At 40.1% G+C, this 23,410-nt stretch overlaps 1 protein-coding gene across 3 annotated transcripts in view; it reads left to right on the top strand.

Annotated features, from left to right (window-relative positions):
- The window catches only part of LAMA3 (laminin subunit alpha 3), a 122,088-nt gene that overhangs the window by 32,621 nt on the left and 66,057 nt on the right, over window positions 1–23,410 (top strand). For 2 of the 3 annotated variants that reach the window (XR_005932228.1, XM_030012312.1), the window contains exons 9-24: window positions 1,588–1,678; window positions 2,724–2,855; window positions 4,601–4,663; window positions 5,986–6,027; window positions 6,159–6,296; window positions 7,134–7,268; window positions 9,883–10,017; window positions 11,483–11,620; window positions 12,142–12,188; window positions 13,112–13,211; window positions 14,426–14,478; window positions 14,870–14,975; window positions 16,738–16,837; window positions 17,302–17,458; window positions 20,767–20,899; window positions 22,194–22,336. Coding sequence is in view for 2 of the 3 variants with exons in the window: in XM_030012312.1 (XP_029868172.1) it covers window positions 1,588–1,678; window positions 2,724–2,855; window positions 4,601–4,663; window positions 5,986–6,027; window positions 6,159–6,296; window positions 7,134–7,268; window positions 9,883–10,017; window positions 11,483–11,620; window positions 12,142–12,188; window positions 13,112–13,211; window positions 14,426–14,478; window positions 14,870–14,975; window positions 16,738–16,837; window positions 17,302–17,458; window positions 20,767–20,899; window positions 22,194–22,336 (1,713 nt within the window). In the remaining variant the exon portion in view is untranslated. The remainder of the gene's footprint in view (window positions 1–1,587; window positions 1,679–2,723; window positions 2,856–4,600; window positions 4,664–5,985; window positions 6,028–6,158; window positions 6,297–7,133; window positions 7,269–9,882; window positions 10,018–11,482; window positions 11,621–12,141; window positions 12,189–13,111; window positions 13,212–14,425; window positions 14,479–14,869; window positions 14,976–16,737; window positions 16,838–17,301; window positions 17,459–20,766; window positions 20,900–22,193; window positions 22,337–23,410) is intronic. The other variant, XM_041123125.1, reaches the window with a different exon arrangement.

The raw sequence follows: 23,410 nt of genomic DNA, 5'->3' as shown, positions 1-23,410 counted from the left end.
CAGTTTGAACGGAGCATCTCCCCTAACTGGTTCATGAACCTCTACATCCAGAAATTGTCTTTGATACATTCGAAATAACTTCTGGATTGCTTGCACCCAGCTGCATTGCCCTTCTCAGGTGGTTAAAGTCATCCATGAGTACCAAAGCTTTGTCTGGTTCCCTAATGAAGGCTTCATTTGCCTTCTTGCTCAGGTAACAGACACCTACTGCAATATCAGCTGTGCTGGTCTGTCCTCTGACCCTTACCCTCAAGCTCCGCACAGGTTCATCCCCTGCCCCAAGCCCCAGGGAGAGGCCCAGGCACTCTCTATAGCCCCAGACCTGGACAGTGGCATCCACCTCCTGGAGCTGTCTGGGGTGGAGACTCGAATGTGCCACAGGAGTTAGCACCAGTAGTCTCTGAAGAATATGCCCTGCAATGTGTTGAGACCATCGCTGCGCAATGTCCAAGTAGCCCTACACAGCCTTGAGCAGAGATGCTGGGCCCCTCTGTTCTCCTGCCATGCTAAGTGCTGCAAAAAACGCTGTGTCTCCGTCCGCTGTGCGATGTGAGCATCACCCTCCCTGATCTAGCATCAGCCTTTCCCAGCAGTAGCTCAGATCTGAAGATGCTAAGGAGGCTCCTGGCAGAGCTGGAAGCAGAACCCAAAACTGCTGCGCAAACTGAGAGCGCCAACCACAAGCAGCAGCCCCAGCAGCGTCCTGGGTGCCCTGCTCATGAACTGCCCCACCAGTCCTTCCGTTAAATGCTGGGTCCCTGCTCAGCCCTGAATTGCAACACTCCCTAAGGAGGAACTAAACAGTGAGTGGGAGCTGGGGGAAGCTGCTTTGGTTGCTCCAGGACAAAGGTTCCCTCTCCAGTTCCCTGCTCAAGAGACTGCAAGCTCGCCAGGATGCATCGTGACTGTGATTTACTCAACTGGTACATGCCACCGCTGCTGCATGCTCCTGCTGCACCGCTGCAGGGCAGAGCTTTGCTGCACGAGTTGAAATACACTCAGGACTGTGTTCACAGGGGAGTTATATATTTTTGCTGTAGTTCAAGTTACTTATGATATTTTTAATAAGTGCCTAAAACACACGTCTACAGAGACATGTAGTTTTCTAATGGAAGGTCTGCTTTGTGCTGACCTGACTGATCAGGTTTTAGTTTATTTTGATGTTGCTGATCTTAGACATAGGGTATTCAGAAAAGCAATATATAGTATGAGGAGAAATGAATGATGCAGTTGCTTGAACAGTGTATACGTTATGATAAGAAAATAGTATAGAAAGAGATAAATATCATGTGATAGTGAAAACAATTTTTTTCCTAGATTTAATATTTTTTTTGTTAAAACAGCTCTTTTTTATCATGCTTTAAAGATAAAATTCATCTGTTTTATGTGAGAATATAATGATAAAGAAATCTGTACAGAACAGGTGGTTAAAGAACAGCAAATGATGAATGCTGTCTTTATTGCAGTCATATTCTAATTTTTTCCTGTGCTGATCCTATAGAAACAGTGTAAAGGATGTTATTGTATGTTAATTCTTCCAAGTTCCCCTTTTTATCTCATATTCTCCTTTTGTTTTATTTTGCACAGCATAACACAGCTGGTATTAACTGTGAGAAGTGTGCAGGAGGTTACTATCGTCCTTATGGTGTTCCAGCGAGAGCTCCTGATGGCTGTATACGTGAGTCCTTCTCCATTAAGCATCTTCTCATGGTAGTGGCTTGGGGTTTTTTTTTGCTATAATCAGGGCATGGGATGCCTCTTTTGGGGAGGAAAAATGAAAGAGTGGCCAAAAGATGTTGGAGAGCAACTGCAAGTGACTTTCTGTGTTGCTGTAGAACCTTTTACACCCTTCTTAACTTATGTGTCATATGAGCCTAAAGCTTCAGACCAGCAGCAGGACAATAGGAGGAAGTAAGGCAGAAAAGGCTGCTGAGGAGATAGGGTCACGTAAGCCTGGGGTGCTGCTACACACCCCACAGTGAGCTGGCATGAGTTCTAGGAAGCCACTCTCATCTCCTACCCCCATGACCTTGCTTCTCTTAGCTCTCTGATGTACATGTGAGATATCCTTTGGCTCTTGGTCACGTAAAAATTTTATTCTATAGCTCAAAAGGTCACGAGGTTCACTACTCCTACTTTATGCAATGCTGAACCTAACATCTAATAAATAATGCAATAGGATAATTACTAATACAACATTTAAAAAGGAAGACCTAAGTATAGGCAAGAGATAAGAGTTGGATTACACACAGGCTGAAGGAGCCTTCTGACAGGTAGGAGGAAACTATGGTTTGCTGTATTTGAGTATTGAAATGAATAGAAAGTCAACAGAGCTGTGGCGTGCTGCCCTAATGTTGCACGTGGCGTGTAAGGGAAGGTGGATGGAGCGTGGTATTTAGCCTAGACCTCGGAGAGAGATGAGCAGAAGCCACAGAAAAGATAGTTACTGCAGTGCTGTGGAGTAATAACATGCAGCTTTCTGAATTTAAAAAAATTAAAGACTCTAAGAAAATAATATAGGTCTTACTTCTAAGGGATATCACAAATATTAATTGGTGATATAGAGTACTTGGAAAATATGAGACAGTATGCAAATGTTAATTCTTTAAATAATGAGACATACACAACTGCGAATGTGATGCTATTATAATGCCATTGTACACTGCTGTAAAAGGCAAATTAACTATTTTCCAAAAAGCGCCTAATTGCTGATACTTACTTAGCCTGCAGCTGTAACTCGGGGCGTGCAGAGGGCTGTGAGGAAGGGTCTGGCCGCTGTTTCTGTAAGCAGAATTTCCAGGGAGAAAACTGTGAACGCTGTGCTGATGGATTCTATGATTATCCATTTTGTGTCCGTAAGTATGCAAATAAAAATGACTCTCTTCCTTTATTTTAAATACTCATTAAAGAATTAGCTGTTTTCATGACACTTGGTTAAAACATCTGGCATTTCAGCTTCACATGTTTACATGTTCTCATAAATCAATTGTCATAATACTGAAGAGAGTCTTGTTTACTTTACAAAACAATGTTTCCTTGAAAATCAAATAGATTGTGCTGCATTCTCACAATTCTGAGTTAATTTAAGACATCTTCAGAGAGGCTACCGCCTATCTCTCCGTAAGTCATGAATTTCAGTTCTAAAGCCCTGGACAAATTGTTTAAACATATCTCAGGGTCTTTAGGCATAAAGACCACTTGGACTGGGAAATGGAACATGACTGTAGTGAGAGAGAGGGGAGAAAATGGTTATGTGTTCTCCTTGACACCTCCTAGGATTTGGAACTTGCATCCCTGATAAACAAAGCTTGTGGGCTTGCAGAGGATTCTACAATAAATAAAAATTATTCTAAAATAAATAAAAGTAATTCTAAAATAGTGCCTGCGTAATGTTGGAAAGGTCCTCCTGGCAGAGCTTAAGGCTCTCAGCTACGCTCTCTTCTTTTTGCTGGACTGTGGGTAGGTGCAGATATGTGGTTGAAGGAAGGGTTCCAGTTTTTTTCAGATTTTTGAAGAAGTGGTTGAAGGAAAGCTGTTTGTAAATCCAAAGAAAATAAACACATTAGAAAAAAAGATGTGACACAGAACTGCTGAGTGCTTCCATTTATCTAATGCAATTGATTAATTGAAAATTAGATTTTTACTTTAAAATAAGGAGATTAAAATTAAGTGCTGGGAATTCAGAAAATTAAATGCTTTCCCCATAAACAAATTATATATAAAATACCTGGGCAGAAAATGCAACATCAGGATTGTGTTTGCTGCATAAAAGCTCCATGATCGGATTCTAAAAATGCATCGGTGGGATGATTTGTACCCTCAGGAGAAGTGTGTTTCTGACAGTTGATAAAACAGGTGTTGTTCTGGGGCAAGATTTGAGGTCTGACTAAAAGAGAAGTACCATGATAAAAATGGAAGAAGGAAATAATACAAAACAAAGGAAAAAAACTGTAAACAATTGAATGTTGTTTGAATTCAGTGGCTGTGTTAGAATAAATCCTCTCTGTACAGTACATTCTAGATTATGACACCTCATGTGTCCTCTTGTTTGTAATCCAACATTTTTAAGTAAGTTCAGTTCAGGTGGACCTTGTTCTACGTCCCACTGATGTTTGTAGCTCATCAACTTTGGAAAGCTTCTCAGATAAAAAGCTCCTAAGATGTACCATACACGTCATGAATTCTGGCAGTTCAGGCAGCGAGTGATAATGCTAAATAGCAGGAGATGGAGCTTCAGCTGGAAGCGGAAAATGTGAAATAAATACAGAGCTCCCTAGATAGCTCTCATAACACCATCTAGCATGAGAAAGCTTTCTGTACAGAAGGGTAGGGAGCAGGGAAGCAACCTGGTAGCATTTCCAAATGGTGTCTGGCCTTTCATACTGTTCTTTTGAGAAGGGATGTCTGTACCTGTATTGGAGATCAAAAGTAAAATGTTTCTTATCCTGTTCCTAACTGAAAGAAAACTAAGCCAAAGTTGGTTACTAGAGTCATGTGAATATCATGCTCTCTGTATTGACAGGAGATGACTTCATCGTTTGTCATAATGAAATAAATGTGTCTGTTTCAAATACACTTCGCTGTTTCTTTTGTTTTAAAGGTATTCCTGTATATCCTTTTACTTCTCCCAATCCAAGAGATGCTATGGCTGGTGACATAATCGGCAAGTTCTTGGTGGTTTCCTCCCCCCCCCCCCCCCCCCCATTTCACTGTTTTTCCCCATGTTGCTATTGTTTGCTGTTTTGGTGGTGCCTGCTCTTTCATGGAGATTCATCTAGTAATTTTGCCACTGTTGGTATTTGTCTTTCAGAGAGCTTTTGTTCTTGCCAGAAGTTCATTTTACTGTCATGTTCGTATTAAACAGTTTAGTAGGCTAGTTTCAGGAAGAGTTATGGATCAAAATAAATTTGACCAGCCTCCGGCAAACATCTGCAGAAGAGGCTGACCATCTTGTTTGGTGCTCTTATGAACATATCCATCAAGACTTTCTGACATGTACAACTTGTCAGCTGCATTGCGGTGTAAATCTCTTCCTTAAGGCTAACTGGCCTCTGCTTCTGGACTGTCCTCTTGCACCTGGCAAATTGTACATTGCCCTTGGCAGTGAAGGACTTTGATTTCTGAGCGAGCTACATATTTCTTATTTAGCCCACTGCAAAGCTGCCTGAAATCCATACAATTATTCCCTCAGTGGGCTTACATTTTTTAGTATATATTATTATACTGCAGAATGGAGACATCATCACAGCTAGTGCATAACCACATACATACTTCAGGATTAATAACTTAAAAAAAAACTCGAAACCTTTTTCATATCCTAAAATCAACATTCTTCCCCTTTATTTCTAATAGCTTTAATAGAACTGGAGTTTATGAAAATGAAAAAGTGTTTTCGTCTGTGAATGTAGCAGACACTTAGATATAAGCAGACAGTACAAATCCACGTATGCATTTACAAGTCCCAATTGTTTTCTTGAAAGTGTCTGCAGTTGCCGTTACAGCCCACAAAGCCTCAGTCTCCTGTACCACTTATCTCCTTCGTCCAGCATCCAAAATAATTGCCCTGGCAGACCTCTGGGTGTGCTCTGTCGTATATCCCCTTCTATCATATATTTTTAAAAAGAAGAAAAAAGAAAACTCCAAAGTAAAATGAATAAAAATGAACAGGAGAAAACAGATCTTGAGCTATTTATGTTTTCAATGAGTAGCATCTGAGTCTGAAGGCATAAGAAAGGCAGCTGCCTCTAAGTGGAAGCTTCTATGTCTGTAGAAGTTGTAAATTTGCGCTGGCAGACTAAGCTCTATTACAGATTATTATTTTTTTAAATGAGTTTTGCGTGTAAGGGTCATACAAATAATTTCGTCGGTTCAAGAGTAATAATTACTAACCACTGATCTGTTTTTCTCTGCAAAAATACGAGGAGTTGCATGATTTTATGCACTAACTTTGTTCCTTTCTTTATTTTCCTTTCCTTTTGTAACTAGAAGATGGCTGCAAACCAGGGTATTTTGGCCCCCAGTGTCTGTGTAAGTGCTGTAGTTTCTTTGATGCTTGGAGCCTGCGCTCTGGCGTAAATGCCAGCCTTCAGCTTCCAAGTGAAACAGGAACTTTAAGATTGTAATGCCACAAATGTTTTCTTTACAAATGTGCTCTTCAGCATGCCAGTGCCACGGTGCAGGAGTGCTGGGCGGTGACTGCGATGTAAATACTGGACAGTGCAGATGCCGAACTGGATTTCAGGGGTTTTCCTGTGATACCTGTGCACCTGGGTATTTTCATTACCCCTTCTGCCAGGGTAAGCCAAACATTCCGTTTCAGCAAGTGTATCCAAAATACAGACCCAAGTTTTGTACTGAGGGATGAAATTCTTTTGCCACGGAGATGTGTTCATAAGGGTGTCTCCCAAAACTCACAGAAATCAAAGAAGAAGAAAAATGTGATGAGGGGAGATTTCTATTTAAAAATGCCCCTGTTTTCTTGATTGCCATCTGCTGTGTGATGTAGCTGTCAGACTCCAGTTTGGAGTTGGATTTAGTAACAATGATGAAATTTAGAATACCTTTGGGAACATTTCTATTACTTATCCTTGTTTTTAAAGAAAAATATTTGTGTTTGAATTTGCAACCTCACTTTGATGCGCCAAGCTGCCCTTTCTAATCAATACTAGAAAACTGACTGGTTTTAAACTTCATTAACCATCTCTGCACTGTCTTTTTAGGCATTTTATTAAAGCCTCCCACCTGAGATTGTAATTCAAAACCATAAATTGTTTCATTTTAGTCTTAAAAAAGGATGGAACTACTTTCAATAGCTGGCATACCACTTGGCATCGATAAATCAGACTCTGAGTGGGGACAGGCTAAGTGTAGCGCTGCAACACTGACCGGACCCAGTAGCCAGACTCTTTTGCTCTTCCATTAATGTCTCTCTCAATACTGAATTATTACTGATGTGGGCAATCAATAAAAGCTGTTATGAGTCAAATCTGATGGGAGGATTTGGGTCCCGTTAAGCATCAGGGAGTTGCTTTTTCTCTTCTTTTTTTTTTTAAAATTTATTTTTTATTTGAAGAAAGATAAAAGAAGATAGCCTGTGCAGAGGCTGCCTCTGAAATGTCTTTTCTCATTTGCAGTGTGCGAATGTAATGTGGCGGGTACCCAGCCTGAAGTCTGCGATTTTCTCGGGATGTGTCTTTGTCGCTCCGGGGTGGCTGGACTTCAGTGTGACAGCTGTCAGCCTGGCCACCACTCTTTCCCTGCCTGTCCAGGTAAGGCTGCCGATCGCATGTACAGCGTCAAAGAGGACCCTGAACAGGCAGACTGGAGTGCTTTTCAGATACCCTTTTTGCAGTGGCTGAAGCAATGTTCACAGCAATAAATGAGCAAGGGACTCTTGTTCTCAACAGTGAAATCCTCATACGTTCTCATTCTCCAAGCACTAACTCCAGGCGTGTTTCCATAGTAGGGAAGAGTTATATAGTCTTTTTCTGACAGGCTTTTTTTTGCATGGTCAGATGGTTTGATATAGCCTCAGTCAGCACAGCTGTCTTACTAATAACCAAAGGATCTGAAAGCTGTTGTCACATGGAGACTACAGCAACAGAGCATGCTTGACTGCTAAGGAACTGGCATAGTGGAGCTGCGAAGCACTAATTTACTTTAGCAGAGGGTCTTTTTCTGGTACCTTGTAAAAGGTGTGTCCTGTAAATCTGAAAATGAGAAGCTCCTATTTTGCCCTTCACAGTCATTTCTCACTCACTTTAAGATCGTACAACAGGCGCAGAGCCAACCTCTGTTCATGTAATCATGAAACATAAATGATCTCCACAGGGCTTCACCAGTGTACCTGCCATCAAGGACTAGCCTGCCTTTTACAAGAGAGGAAAATTGATCAGCACTGATGAAGTATAACCTTGAATATCATAATGGTTTTGGGTGTGTATGAGGAATCCATCAAGTCCGATCTGGCTCCTAGGTTTCGTCTGCCTTTGCAGTGAGTGAGAGAGAGGCCCTTAATCCTTAGTGACTTTTACAGTGAGAAAGAATATAGGGTATTGCTGAGTTCTAGTATATACTTTCCTGTACAGCTTAGCAAGATTCATATAGAACGTTATGATTTACTTTCTTCTCTCTCATTATTTTTGGTTGTTGGCTATAGCAGTCCTTTTCCTTTTGGGCTTATGTACTTGTTTACATCCTAGGAATAGACAGCAGACTCCTTTATGCCCTTGCAAAGATATATTATGTTGTGTTACCAAACACAATGGGTGGAATAAAGAAATACCACGTGACTGTGTTTTATGGTCTGGAGTAGATGAACACTTTTTAATGAGAAACATAAAATCAGGATTCTGTGTTGGTACATGCTGTTCAGTGGTTTTAAAATACTCTAACCATATTTTTTTTTTCTTAGAACTTGATCAGGTAGCAATATTAAAGCAAATCGAACCCATATTGAATACGTTTGAACTTTCAACACCAAAAGCTGAAAAGAGACATAAGAGCTTAAAAGACCATGCAAAAAGAAATTGTAAAAGACAGATAAAAAGAATTGAAAACACAGTCAGTGGGATTACTCAAAACTGCTGCAGTTCACAACTTGTTCTGTTAAAATAAGCTGCCACAGGTTTAAACTTAAACTAATGTATCATGCTGCAAACTGTGGTGGAAAGTGAGCAGCCCAGCCTGCAACTCCTGTTGGGAGTTGTCATCTTCAGAAGGAAGGTAGATCTATAACTTTTTGGCTGCTGCAGCTAGAAATGAGTCTTGCTTTATTGAACTCAATAGAAGCTTTATTCAATAGGAGTGATATCAAAATAAAGCTTTTAAACAAATCAGTATTATTAAAATGAGGAGAGAATGCAATATAATGCTCAGCTGGGGGTGGACTCTAATGTAGGTGATGTTTTTGGAAGCTTCAGTATTTGTATTTCTCTTATACTAACTTCCTAGCAAGCCCTGCATCTTTCCAGGCATCTTTGAAGTAAACACAGCAAAGTCAGATGTCCTTGGCTGCAGCAGAAAGAGGAACCGAAAGGGGTAACCGGGAACATGAACATGGAACGGAAAGACAGTGTTTGTTTTATATTTCTGTCGGTCAGCCATTTCTGTCAGTCATAAAATCCAAGTGATTAACTGCAACACTTTGGCTTGTACCTTGGGCAGCTGGGATTCCCAGATGGGCTCCCATTCATGTACCTATAAAGTGTAACCCTGTGTAACATCCAGCATTGTTTCAATAAAATAGCACGTCTTATCTGTGATAGAGCTGTTAGCATAAAATAGTGATAACTCCAAGAGAATTTTGTTGTTATAGTCTGACAATAGCTTTTGTTATAGTCTCACAACGTGCCTTATGTATTACATGCAGATTCCTGCAATTCACTGCTTGCCAGCTTGTGAAATTAAGATGTCAGCAGTTTTTACCTTGTGCATCATTTATTTGTGCACCATGAACTTGTGCTTGTGCATCGTTACTAATAAGCGTGTTGTTAGCCATTAGACCTAGCCTAGCTTTGTAGATGCTGTTTCTCAGAGGTTGTTTTTTAAAGATGTTAAGTACTTCTCTCATGTGACGTTCTTTCCATCGTAAGATGGATTTCTGTCCCTTACACATGTGTTTTCCGAGGCATCAAACTAAATCTCTAAACTGTACGTTATAGAATTGCAGTAAGAACCTGATTATCAATGGTTGAGGATGCAATTACAGTATAAGCGTCTATTTCAGGATAATTATTTTTGGTGGTAAAATTATGGTTCATCTGGTTTCCTCATGATTGCTTTACATTCAAAGGTAACTTTTTTGGCAAATTCTGTTTTAAATAACTGCTGGTTGAGACATGTATCTGTCAGGATAATTATTATTTATTTTTCTCTATGCAGAATGTAACTGTGATGCTGTTGGCTCAGTGGAGAATACATGTGGTCCTAGAGGTCAGTGTCTGTGCCGTAGCAACTATGCTGGACTTAGATGTGACCAGTGCGCTCCAGGTTATTACAGCTATCCCAGCTGCTTGCGTGAGTAAATGCCTTTGCTCCTTTTACTGGGGTTCACTTCTTATTTCTGCAATACAGAAGAAAATAAACTTTCTCAACTATATTTCCATGTAAAACTATCTATGTAACCATGATAGTTCTGTTCCATCCAAAGCTGGCGACAGTGACACTGAAGATCCAGGCAGTGGCCAGGCTTCCTGGCAGGCACACACTCTGGTAGTCCTCCCTGGCTCATCACCGCTGTTCCTGTGCTAGTTGGATTAATGTGAGCATGGCAATGTTTGGCCTTGGTGCACTTGTATCTCTCTTTTAAAATATGGAATCTAAAGCTTAGGCTGTGCAATGGGAATTTACCTTTATGTGTTCTGGCTCACTCAACTTACAGAACATAAGCTATGTTTCAACTGGTTTGGGCTTCTAATATTTGGTACACTGTCCTGTAAACTTTTAAGTACATTAGTGTGTGCTCTTGACATGTGCCAACGTTACAGCATCAATCCTAGTCTACAAGGGCTTGACTCTGCAAATCTTCCATCATATCAACAATTTTTCCTGCCCATGTGGATCAGTTGATTAGGCTCAGAATGCGTGTAGGTTTTTCACATGAAGCAGAGGGAAACCTGCTCTCTATCACTAAAATCAGCAAGCTACTTGATCATCATAAACAGGACTGCTCTTTCCTAGAAATCAAAAGATTATTAGTGCTAAAGAAGGAATGTATCCTCAGAATTCTGCCATTACTAATCACCACAACCACAGCAAAAAATAATCTGACAGGTTTGTTCTCTCTCTTTAGGAAACTGGCTACTACTTTACTAAAATAATTGTCATTAACCATTTCACCCTTAGACTCTATCAGAGCAAAGATTAGTCCCCTGGGCTGCAGCAGCATTGGTTTTTTTGTGGCATTATTCTTATTTACCCTGTGTACGTAAATCATTGCACAACTGAGACCTTACGCAGGAATCTGAAGCAGTAAGACTGTTGCATGGTGTATTTCAAAGCTTGCTTCTGGCTTCCTTTGCCCTTACATCTAAAGGTGTGATGGGCATACAATTTTATATTCTGTATTTTGCCATCATATTTTTAAGTGCGGGTCTAATTACAGAATTTGCCCTGTGCTTTCTGTAACCATAAGAAGATCAAGAAATCAGAAAGCCAAAACCAAGCCTGCTCTTAGGATGGGACAAAGAAGTTGAGGAAGAGAGATTTATTACGGTTCCAGATAATCCTACCTGTTTCTGTCAAGAACAAAGAAAACAATGTCAAGATGGTACAGGTCACCTGAAACTCATAGGTTCCAAGCAGGGGTGAGGACCCTGCGAGTTATAGGAGGACCTTGTGAGCTATTTATTGGAAAGAAAAGTGAAGGACACTCTAGACAAATAGTATTCAAAACCTCTACAGTACTAAAGTTTTGGAAGGTTGTTGCTTGGTACCTACAGGGTGAACCCTCCCACCGCTGTCTATGTTTGTTGTTACGTAGCTTGCCGCTGCTCTCCCGACGGTTCCCAGCACGGCACGTGTGATCCCACGTCGGGGCAGTGCGAGTGTCAAACGGGCGTCACGGGGCAACAGTGCGACAGATGCCTTTCTGCAGCTGACAGTTTCCCCTACTGCAAAGGTAACGTTTCTGAGGGAAAAATCCTCCATTCTGATTTGGATCACCCCCGTTTCTATTGCAGGGTTCTCCAGGGCACTCTGCTGTGTGCAAACTTCTATAGAAACGCCCTGAAGCATGGGGAGGGAGGGACACACCAGGAGCACATATTAGATGAGCTTATTTGTCATTCTGTATGTTATTTCATGAAGTGAACTATAAGATTAAAACCTTTTTTAGATGATGGCACAGGAACTTTAAGAAAACATCTCTCAGTTCTGTAGGTTAGTGCTATAGTTTTCCAAGTGACTACTTTGTGTACCAAACCTTCGCATAGTCTAAACTGGGCTAAACACACATTTGAAAAATCACTATTAAAGGCTTCTGCTGGTCTTGAAGTTTAAAGTGTTTGACTTCCTCCAAGGTAACTGTATTAAATAGCCCTTTCGTACTCATACCTGCTGCATTGTACTTCTGTACTACTACATTCCGCAGCTCTGTTTTCAAAAGATCTTTCAATGTGTTTATTTTTTAATTTCATAAAGGTGTCAACAGTGAATGTGACCCTTCAGGTAGCGTTGGTTCTCATTCCGTAAGTATTCTACTGCTGCAGCTAATGGTACGTGTTAATAATTCATGTGCCTTTGCTGAACACATTCACTTCATTGCTCAAGTCCTGAAGCCTGCTCTTAGACTGTGAAAGAATTGCACAAGCGTATTTGCAGAGTAAGAGTGGAAACAAACTTTGTGTTTTGTTCTTTGATCATACCAGTGCAATTAGCTGTTGAAGGTGGGGGTTTTTTATCTTTTATATATAGACTATGCATACTGTTTATGTCGTCTTGGTGTGCTGGAGCACTAATATATACATGCAGATATGCATATAAGCCTATGCAAGTCTCAAAGACTTTCTGGTTCTGGGTTGCAACAGGCCATTTCAGCATCAAAGTATTCTTGAAAAAATTATTATCTCTTTGTAACTGTTGCTATTCCACTATTATTGTTATTAATACAGTGATGGTTATTAGTAGTAGCATATTATCAGAAATCACAGTCATTGCTAAATGTGTAGCAAAGACCTAGAGGGTAAGTCTGACAGATGGAAGAGGTATCTATTTAGGCTCATGTATACAGCTATGTGTGTCTTCCACCAGTAAAGGAAAGAGTAAGTATGAAAATTAATTATTATTTTAAAGGAAATTTGTTTTTTAAACTTTTTGCAAAACAGTTAATACTTTAGAGCAGTTCTAATAAGGCTATAAAAGAATTGGAAAGTACATCCATTGGGACATTTAGAATAAACTAGGTATGGAAAAAATACGCAGGGTGGAAAAATCCTGTGCTGATAGTGTGAGACAGAACAATCTAAGAAGTCTGAATCAGCCTCAGTTTCTATGCATCTGTAAAAGTCAGTAACCTGCCTGAGCTGTTAATAGTATTAGTTTTTTCTTAGTACTAAAGAGCAGTGTTTTTTATGAAACAGATGAACCCATATTAACTCTTTTCTGTCATTAGGGCTATTGTCAATGTCTTCAGCACGTTGAAGGTCCTACCTGCAGTAAATGCAAACCATTGTACTGGAAGCTGGCCAAAGAAAACCCTGAGGGATGTACAGGTACGGCTTCATGACATATTTCTTTGGCTTACAGAATGTGTTAAATTCTCTTGAAAGTCATCTTTGTTCGCTGTCGCCATCTTCAGTGCTCAGTGACTTTCACAACTCTTGTTAACAGCATGTTTTTAATGCTACTTAATTGTAACACCAAATTACCCATGATACCAGCAGTTACTTTTAGAAATTAGACCATGATCTCATGAGTGTTTGCTAGTGCTGGACCAAGGTGTGCTCTGAATTACAATGGTGTGTACTTCATATGGCCCTATGGCAATTTTACTGGAGTGGGACCGGTTTTCTGCCCTTAACACTGAAACCAGAATTTGGCTCATTGTTTTGAGAAAAAGGTGCTTTTTCATTTATTATCATCTCCTATCTTGCAGAGGAGTGAAAAGCCTTCTTGGGGCCTCAGGGTGTGACAAATCTGTTACAGTTTATGTCTATATAATACCAATCTGTTTGCAATTTTCAATGTTTGCTAACAGCGAGTGTGTGTTTTTCAGACAGATAATATCCTTTTTAATAAAGGATAAAGATAAAAAAACTTTTAAGGTATTTTTCTCCCCAGCTATGTCCTTTCCAACAGGTTCCACCACAGCAGCCACCTAGAAAGGATGAGTAGCCTTAGAGCTGATACCTACATCATTACATCTTTGACTCTAAATCTCTAAATACTATACAGTCTAAACATCTCCTCAAAGATTAATTACTGCACCTTTCATGTAATTCATCTTCTCTGCCTTCAGTCACAGAGTCAATACTGGGTTTCACCAAACCTCTAGGTCAGCATAGCTCCTTCCTGCATATTTGCTTCATTTATATTTCATATGGAGAGTTGAACTGGTCCCAAAGTAGCACTGCAGAATAGAAGGTGCCAGTCAGGCTGCGAGACACAGTTTTGAATCAATTGTCTGAATGTTTCTAAGAAAGAAAACAATTGTAAATCGAAACTCAAGACTGTTTGTGTTAAACACAAGTTAGAACACTTCAAAACACACCAGTAAATCACACATACACAGAAGTCCTTACTCTTTCTCCTTTACTTTTCCTTCTCAACTTGTGCTAGTATCCGTCTGCTATTCTTGAACCTTGCAGAGTAAAATCCACCTTGTGGCACTATGATTCAAAATTGCAGATTCAGGGTGGTGGGTTTTTTTTCCTGTAAAGTATCTTGAAAAGACGAAATGCAGACTGTCTTTTTTTCATCTGTGCAGCATGCCAGTGTGATGTGAGTGGAACTCTAAGTGGGGTCGGAGAATGTCAGCAGGTAAAGTGAAATTAAAAGAAATACATTAATGAAACTGATTTTTGTAAAGATGAATTGTTGTAACATTTGGTAAGGTAGAAATCTTAGAACTGATTATTGCTTTTGCACATAAAGTGGCTGGTTTTATACAGCAAAGAAGCAATTTTATACAGAAGTTTTATACACCCTAGGGATGTATAAAAGTTCTGAGAATTTTTCATCATCTTGAGTTTATGTATTTTCTAGTCTGTTCATTGAAGACAATAAATGACAGAAGTTATGTCCTGATCATATTTTTTGTTGAGATTAGAATGTTTTTCCTCTTTAGAATTAGAGGGAATTCTAAGTATTGAAAGATTAAAGTTCTGGAAAAGGTGGTGAAACATTTTTGATGAAATTGTTTTCTTCACAGGAAAACGGGCATTGTTACTGCAAATCTAATGTTTGTGGAGATTCCTGTGACACTTGTGAAGCTGGTTATTATGCTCTTGAAAACAAGAATTATTTTGGCTGCCAAGGTAAAATGAATAAAGGACATCTCTAGTAGCACATTTGCACTTAGCACAAAAGTCTTTAGAATTCCCTAGGTTGGACTTTTAAAATGTAGATGTATTTGTTGAATAACTCACGTGCACAGAGTTTTGCACTACTGCTTGTAATCGCTCGTAACCCGTGTAATTCCTCCTTTGCCTTCCAAAGGGAGAAAGGAACAAGGCAGATGTTACCACTGTGGTTCCCAGCCATTTTGTGGCTTGCTGACGTGAGGAAAGGTGTTACTCTTTGAGTTCATTGTCCTTCACCTCGCCTTCCCCACTTGCCTGAGGCTTCTCTGTCAAATCCCTGCAGTGAGGTCCCATGAGGCGCTGCTGAAGCTGTTATCAAATAAGATAACTGAGAGTCATTCCTCCTCTCACTCCTCCTCCCCAGTTCTGGGGCCAGGGATGGTTGACGTTCCTGCAAACGTTACCTGTAGGAGTGGTAGCTGTCTGTTCTGTGTAGCAGTTTTCTAAGGTCTGCTGCTGCAATAAAAACTTAAAAAGTTACAAAAAATACTAGCTTGATTTTTTTTTTTTTTTGCAGGTATATTCATGTATTGCTTTAGCCCAGGGTTCAATGTGTTTTGAAGAGAGTCAGATGTAGCTGTGATATGGAGAAAGTGGTCCTTCTTCTGAAGGATACTTGCTCTGCCATGTGTTTTGAGTGATGTAGGGCTACTTCAACAGTTCCCTCCCCTCTTTGTCCCCACACTGTAGCTTTAGGTTTGTTAAAATTATTGAAAGCACTTTCGCTGACTTCAGTGTGCCTTACACCTGTCCAGGGTTGATGCAAGAGATTTATTTTTAAAGCACTGAAGTACTTCTATCATTTAATGTGTGCAAAGTTAAAAGTGATGGCTACTGTATCAAAGCAAGCTTTCATGCCTAATGTGCAAACCAAGGAGCTAGTGAAAAGGATCTGGTTTCACAAAAGTGTCAAATACTTTAATTAGCCTTGATTTCAGTGAGATTACAGGTGCTTAACATGTCTGAGAAAACAGGATGCTTTTACACTACGATGTAAATACATGTTTAGGAACTTTCAACCTTTTAATTCAGCTTGAAATTTTTAGCCTAGACATACTTGTTCCATAGTACAATATATTATACCTCGTTACTAGAGGTGTCCTTTAGCTTGTGCCACAAGTCCTGTCTCCTGTAGAAAGTCATTCAATATTGTTGTCCAGTATTGGTTAAAAATACGCATATGCTGTTATATGAACACATATGTTCTTGTTGTGTGCAATTTTTGTTAGATAAATTAAATATTGGGATACCAGACTCTGAAAAATTAACATCTGACAATTTTTGTAAGTTAGTTGGGGTTTTTGGGGGGGGGTGGTTGGGGCGGTGGGTTTAATAATTATTCATTGTGATATTGCTGTAGAAATTCTGACTTATTAGCAAAACATTTGAATGGCTGTTCTGCAAAACTGTAGTCCTGCATTTAGTAATGTGGCATGGCTTATTACTTGTGATTTTTTTAAAAAAGTGGCTTTTGTCACATTCCAAGGAGAAATAAAGAAAACAACTACAAACAGGGGAAGCCAGAAATAATTGCAGCTTATGCATGTGTGTTAGCATGTGTTTGAAAGAGTCTGAGGGGAGGGGAGTCTGAAGGGCTCCGGAAGGAGGAAACCAGTCATTAACAGTGTTTAATTAGCGGAAGCGCGGTGTGTTTGCCGATAACTTTTATCACTTTTTTTTCTGATGAGATATTTGACTTCTGCTCTTTGCGTGACAGGCTGCCGGTGTGATGTTGGAGGATCCCTCAGCCCGCTGTGTGCCGAGCCTTCGGGTGGCTGCCAGTGCAGGGCGCACGTCGTGGGGACAGACTGTCGGGAGTGAGTCTGGCTGTAGCTCCTGATAGCTCGTGCTTCAGCACAGTTCTTTTGAAACTGCCCACAAGTCCCTTGCTATCCTTTCACGTGAGGTTCTGGATTTGTTGATAAATAAGCTGATAAATTGTATTAGTTATTGATATTAATTTTGCTGGGCAGTTTTCTTCTGTTATTTTAATAAGATCTTTTAACTTGTTTCCTTAAATAACCGATACCTGTTTTGCAATACTATTGCATATGTATCTATATATCTATCAACAGTTATATAAGAAAATGTATGTAAGCTGTAAAAGCTTCTGGAAAGAGAATTCTCATTACATCCATCTTATCAGCTGTCTTGAATTTATTAGCTACTGTCAGGATTCCTCAGTCACCAGAAAGTCACCTCCCTCCCACTGCTTTATGCTCTTAGATGGAGACCATACAGCGACTGGTAATGCTTTGTTGTTTTTTTCCCTCCTTGAAAGGCCTGAAAAAAACTATTTTTTCCCTGATCTGCACCACATGAAGTTTGAGATTGAAGATGGTACTACTGTCAAGGGAAGGGAAATTCGGTTTGGCTATGATCCTCAGGAATTTCCTAGCTTCAGTTGGAGAGGATATGCCCAGATGTCCTCTATACAAGTAAGCTAGTATTTCACTCAAGGCTTTGGGGTGAAAATATAGGTGTATGGTATGTATGTCTCTATAGTACTGCTATTTGGGTGCAAGGTCATGGAGAAACCAGGAAAAAGGACAGGATCTCACTAATCCGAACCCTTTGGCACTGTATCGCGGTTTGGATTAGTGAGTGTTGGTATTCTTATAAGTTAGTCATTGCTTGTGCAAATATGTGTTCTTCAGAAATGTTCTTTGAGGTTTTTTTTGTGAGACATACACATTTTGCGATACGTGTAAAGAAAAGAACTAATAGCTTCAAAGTCTATAATACTAAGTGCAGAAATTCTTGTCATGCTAAGGACAGCAGAAACAGCAGAAGACTGATGCTTGGCTAAATAATTTGAATTACACAATTCCGTGGCAGTCTGTGTCCATAAGATTTTCATGTACCGTCACAGTGCTGTCACTGACCTCTGCTTACACCTGCAGCTTACATTGGGCAAAGAAGAGAAAGGCACCAACTTTTATTAGGAATGATACCTTCACATTACAGCAAACAGGAAAATGTGTGATTCAGTAAAAGAAGCTGTTAGCAGGAGCATATTGGCAACATATATTTTAGTCTCATGACAATCTACAAATAAACTAAACAACAGCAGAGGGAATAAGTAAATCACAGGAAGAAAGTCACCATAATGTAACTGTGTGAGAAGGGACCTGTCTGACTTTGGACTGAACTGCTAGCAAGTGAACCAGGATTTTAAAACAGTAGATTTGAGCAATAAATGGGATTTTCTCACTCTTCTTAAAAGTAGTACTCTAGTATAGTTGTGTCCAGCCTCTGTAATTTGTCCAAGGACTAATGGATCTCTATAGTCTGAGACATAAGCACATAACCATTGCACAAGCGTAGTGATTTCCTTTCTGTTCTTCATTTTTCACTCTTTCCTCTTTGTTCTTTTGGGGTTTTTTCATCCCAGAGCTCATATTTGTTGGATCTTCAGAACGATTCCACATTCACAAATGAAGGCAACTCTCCAGTAGCTGTGATTTCTTAACTTCTGCTTTCTAATTCAGCTGCTTTTTGCATTTCATATCCAGTAGCATTTTGTAAAGAGGTAGTGAAAGGGCTTAGTCTCTAATCTTGCTAAAAGCGTGCATTATTTTGCTTACCTGGATAAAGCTTTTCACTCATGTAGGTAATTGCCAGCTCCAGGCCCTCCTTAGTTAGATCCTTGCGTAACTGAGATGATAGTCTCACGTTCTTCATTTCAAGGAACTTTCCTGATTTTGACATAGCGTTTCTGTGTCTTGCAGGACCCTGAAATAATCCTCCTGACATTTATTTTGTAGAAAACAAATAGTGTTACCATATCTACCACACAAAAGGCTAATGTAACAACTTTTTGTGAACAGAAACTATTTCAAAACAATTAAAAATTTTTGATGCAAAATAAATAAACTGTGTGTGACCTCAGTGGAGGTCACTGGTGCCCTGTCATGCTGCCGACATGGGTGTGTCATTATTGGCTGAGAAGCTGACAGTCGGGCTCAGATTTTAAAGCACTGGCCAGAGTTGCCTAAGTTTGTGACAGAGCTCAAAGAATAATTTCTCCCCACTCCCTGCCTTTGCTTAAAGCCAGGGACCGACATCTCTTCCTTCCTCATTCCTCACATATCTCTTCTTTCTCTCCCTTCACTGTGTCTTCTAGATTTTCCATAAAAGCTTAGAAACTATTTTGATAAATCTCCTGAAGCATGTTTCTTTATTTCTTTTGCCTTCTCTTTTTTGTTTGTATCTATTTTTCAACTGTTCCCTCAATGCCTGTCTTATCCATGTAGTATCCTTCAGAAGCTGTCCTTCTCCATTTAAAACAACACTTGTAAAGCCTTCCCCTACTTGTCTGTATTTTCCATTCCGGTCCACTGCCCTTCTGCAATCACCTAGATCTTAGCTATCTAGTCTCTGTAGATCTCTCAGCCCTGCCATCTGTCATATGTCTGTCTTTGCTTTCTGCTTTGCATTTCTATTAAGAAGGTGGAGGTCTCTGGGTTGATGATGACAGAATTGAGGAATATACATTCAGAGCAGCATATGGGAGCTGGCAGTCTTGCATTTATTGTAGCTTTTAGGAGTAAGAGAAAATGAGGCTTTGTGGTCCATTCTCAAATGTATGGAACAGAGAAAAAACCTGTGTGCATTTGGGGAAGCAGAATGGACCACAGTGGTGGGGAGGTCACCGTACCGCAAGCATCTTGGAAAGGGACAGTGAGTGGATTGTGATGGGTGAACTGGTGGGAGCTGGATTATGAGGGGAGCTTTAGGATTTTGGATGGGAAGAAGGAATCCAAACCCTTGAGGTTGCACCAGTCCTATTTTTTCCTAATCCACCACCAACCTTTGAACGTGTCTCTGCCGATCCTGTTGCTCTGCAGACTAAATAATGGGGGTTGTATGAATGCAGCCTCCTGCGGGCTCGAGAACTGCATGGCTCCAGAGGTGTCCGTTCAGGCCCAGGGCAAAGAGAGTTATGCATGGTGTTGCATTTTAAGAAACCGAGGGATCTGGTGGAGGAGTAGAAGTTGTTGCAGCGATGGTCTGAGACGTCTGCATGCTGTGGAGTGTTGCGTGTGATCTCAGACTAGGATCAGTGACTCTGGCCTGTTCCTTGGGAAGCCAGGAATACAGACAGCCCTCGATACCGTACGCCTCCCTTATGGCATGGGAGGGGAGAATAACAGTAAAATACTGTCCATATGTCAAGGTGCAATATCAACACACATGTTAATTCAGCCATTCTGTGTCTTTCTGGGTAAGCTGTTATTCAACAAGAGTTTTATTTCACAGGAGGTTTTGTTCTATATGCTTTTGTAAGCTGCCTGAGCCTTTCTTTTCTGTTATGGAGTTTGTCTTTGCCAAATGGTTTTTCTTTCTCTGGGTGCTAGTAACAAATAATATACTTTCCTTTCCTCCTTTTTCCCTTTCTTTTTATTTTTCCCAGCCAGAGGTGGTTGTGCCTATCACTGTGGCTTCCCCTAAGCTCTTCCACCTAGTCCTCCGCTATGTCAGCCTGGGCTCAAAAAGCTCTAAAGGGAAGATCTCAGTTGCTGAGGGAAAACATTTTGGCACTAATTATACTTGTAAGTGAATTAATTTTCTCACTAGGCTTGCCTGTCTTCCTCTGTCATACACCAGCGTTGCCGATCCAGTATATACTTGTCTGCATGTGCGTTTTTCTTGTAGGACTTTAGTATGGTGCTTGCATGGCTTCTAACTCTTCCTCTGTTCAGCACTTTATGGCTGTTTTTGTTTATTAACTTCCATTTTTCAGAATGAAGTGAGGATAACTTTGAATGTGGAAAAATCAAACCTCTACTTATTTCGCATTATCCTGAGGTATATTAACCCTGGAGGTGAAACATTATCTGGTCGCATATCTGCTTGTCAGTCTCGGCCTGAAACAGGTAGGTACAACTCAACAGCACAACAGATCAGGTGAATGTTAGATCAGAGGAGCCTTTTCAAGGTGCACCTAAGTCAAATTTGTAATGTCGCTTAAAATGCATCACTTCTAACAGTGTCAGTTCTTTTGTGCTTTTCCTAATATATTTTGCTGTGTAATTGATGTGGCTGGTTTTGCATGAAAACCCTGCTTACAGTAGTAATCAACATTTGTTTTTCCAAATGTTTGCCAAACAGTACTTTCAGTTCTGTACTTGCCAGCTCTGAACTGTGTGTTTTATGAAGCTTTTAAAGAAGGGATAACAGCACTTATGTTGGTTTAGTTGCCTTTGATATTTCAGTTTAAAGGTGGCTTCTGCCTTCATTCCATGAATAATATTCATTTAATGATAAATCCAATCTACCCAGTTAGCCCTCATTACAGACCTCAACAGCATGTGATGCCTTTTGGGCCCTGATAAAAGATAAGTACTCCATATCCTTTGAATGGTAGAGGCATACCAATCCTATATGCAGAATTATCTCTTATTATGCCTAACCTCAGCATACCGATGGGAGCTAATGGAGTTTAGTCATAAATGCTTTTAGTAATTCAGAGGAGACAAAACTGAAAACTTCACAGATACCACTCAGCAGAGTGGCAGCAGTTCATGGTCACGTCTGGCTGATATTGCCTGGGACGCAGGGAACCAGCTTTTGTCTGTGTCCAGGGGCTTCAAAGAGGAAACCTTTAATATTCATAACAATTGATCCTCACGACTTCTCTTTGATAAAACATACTGCAGCTACATTTCTGTTGTACATCATCTCTGCCCAGAAGTTACCTTCAGTTACTATTTGTAACTAAACATTTTAGATGCTACTAAAAACCTCCAGTGTCTGAAATATTTGGCTGGAAGTTGCATGAGAACAGGCCTTGTGTCAGCTGAACATACTGTGAGTCGGTGCAGAGACAGGTTGTACGGAAAATAATGGAAGGGGAAAGAGGAGAAGTGAGCATTTCAGAATATTGCAAAACTGGCCATTACAGGGGCAGAGCTCTGCTTTTCTGAACCAATTTGCTCAAGACTAATAAGAATGAAGACAACAACCACTGCATAGCTCTGTAGCTTACTGTGTGTGTTTGAATGCACTGTTAATACATATTGACAGAAAATCATTGATCAGCTCCTGTTAGACCAAGTTTAATGGATGAAATCATCAGTCCAGCACACTAAGCGAGTAGAGACATCTTACAGAGTCCCTTATTTTTCACTTGTTTTGGTTTTTTTTTTTTCTTTTTTTTTTTGCTGGCAGGGGCTGCTCAGAGCAAAGAGTTTGTCTTCCCACCCAGCAAGGAGCCAGCTTTTGTCACAATCCCAGGAAAAAGCTCCACAGAGCCTTTCTCACTGGTTCCAGGCACATGGACTGTCAGTATAATGGCAGAGGAAGTCCTCTTGGTAAGAAAACAATTGAGGAAAACAAGTGCTTGAGGGCTGTCATGATAGCATTGCTCTGGAGTTATTTGCCAGGAAGAACCCTGCAAGCAATTGAAATTCAGCACTAGTGAAAAGAGTACAGCAGCAGAATATCATTATGAAAATTTACAGTTCTGCAGTAATCTACAGTATCTTATTTCTTTTTTTTTTCTTCTCTGACTTTCACCTGCTCTAATTTTCCTTGTGCTTACAGACTTTAAGTCTATCCGGAATCTGTAATTTCAAAGGATAAAGTAATAATAACATACAGCACAATTGGTTGAGCATAAATGCCCGCAGAAATTCATCATTCTTACGTATCAGATGTCATATCTAAAGTTTGGTTCTGCCACAGATGATCAAGGCCTTTTTGACAAAGATTCTTCAGAAAAGTATTATAAGATGGGCTACATGATTAGCAGGTCATTTTCTAAATGTTTTTATCCTCCCATCATTACTGTTCTTTCACTCACTGAAAAACTGAAAAATTTTCTGACAGCAGTTCTGAGAAATTGCTATAAAAAGAAAAATTGTTTGAGGTGATCATTTATGAAAAACCTTAAACATGTATGATCACAAAGACAGCATACTGAAATTCACGTGTATATTGTATAGGGTTAATAAGTAGCCAGTGTCTTTAGTCGTTAAGCCTGGGGCTCTGTTAAATTTATGGAATACCACTTAAAATGTTATTAAAGAGATTGCGAACATATTTCTTGCTGAAAGTGACAGTACTTATTGTGCCTGGTTTTTTTACTAATACCTTTGAAAAGGAATTTATTAATGACCTTAGCCCAGCAAGTAAGTAAGGCAGAGAAAAAATATACCAGCTTTTGAAGCACAGTTTAAGAGATTACATGGAATATTTTTATAAAGTCATCTGGGATACATGAATCTCCCTTGTGGAGTCACGCACAGTTGAGTTGTGTGCATGTGGATTGCGCTTCTGGGTGAAAACTGCACCCAGCTGGCTCTCTGTTACCAAGCTGGGGGGGGCTCCTTTATGAGCCCTGTCTTGTACAACACATGATGGGAGAGTGGCTTCAGAGCTTCCCT

This window comes from Aquila chrysaetos, chromosome 4 (assembly GCF_900496995.4).
Source record: "Aquila chrysaetos chrysaetos chromosome 4, bAquChr1.4, whole genome shotgun sequence".
Taxonomy (NCBI): domain Eukaryota; kingdom Metazoa; phylum Chordata; class Aves; order Accipitriformes; family Accipitridae; genus Aquila; species Aquila chrysaetos.
Note: the sequence above shows the minus strand (reverse complement) of the source record. Positions and strands in the feature narration are given on the sequence as shown.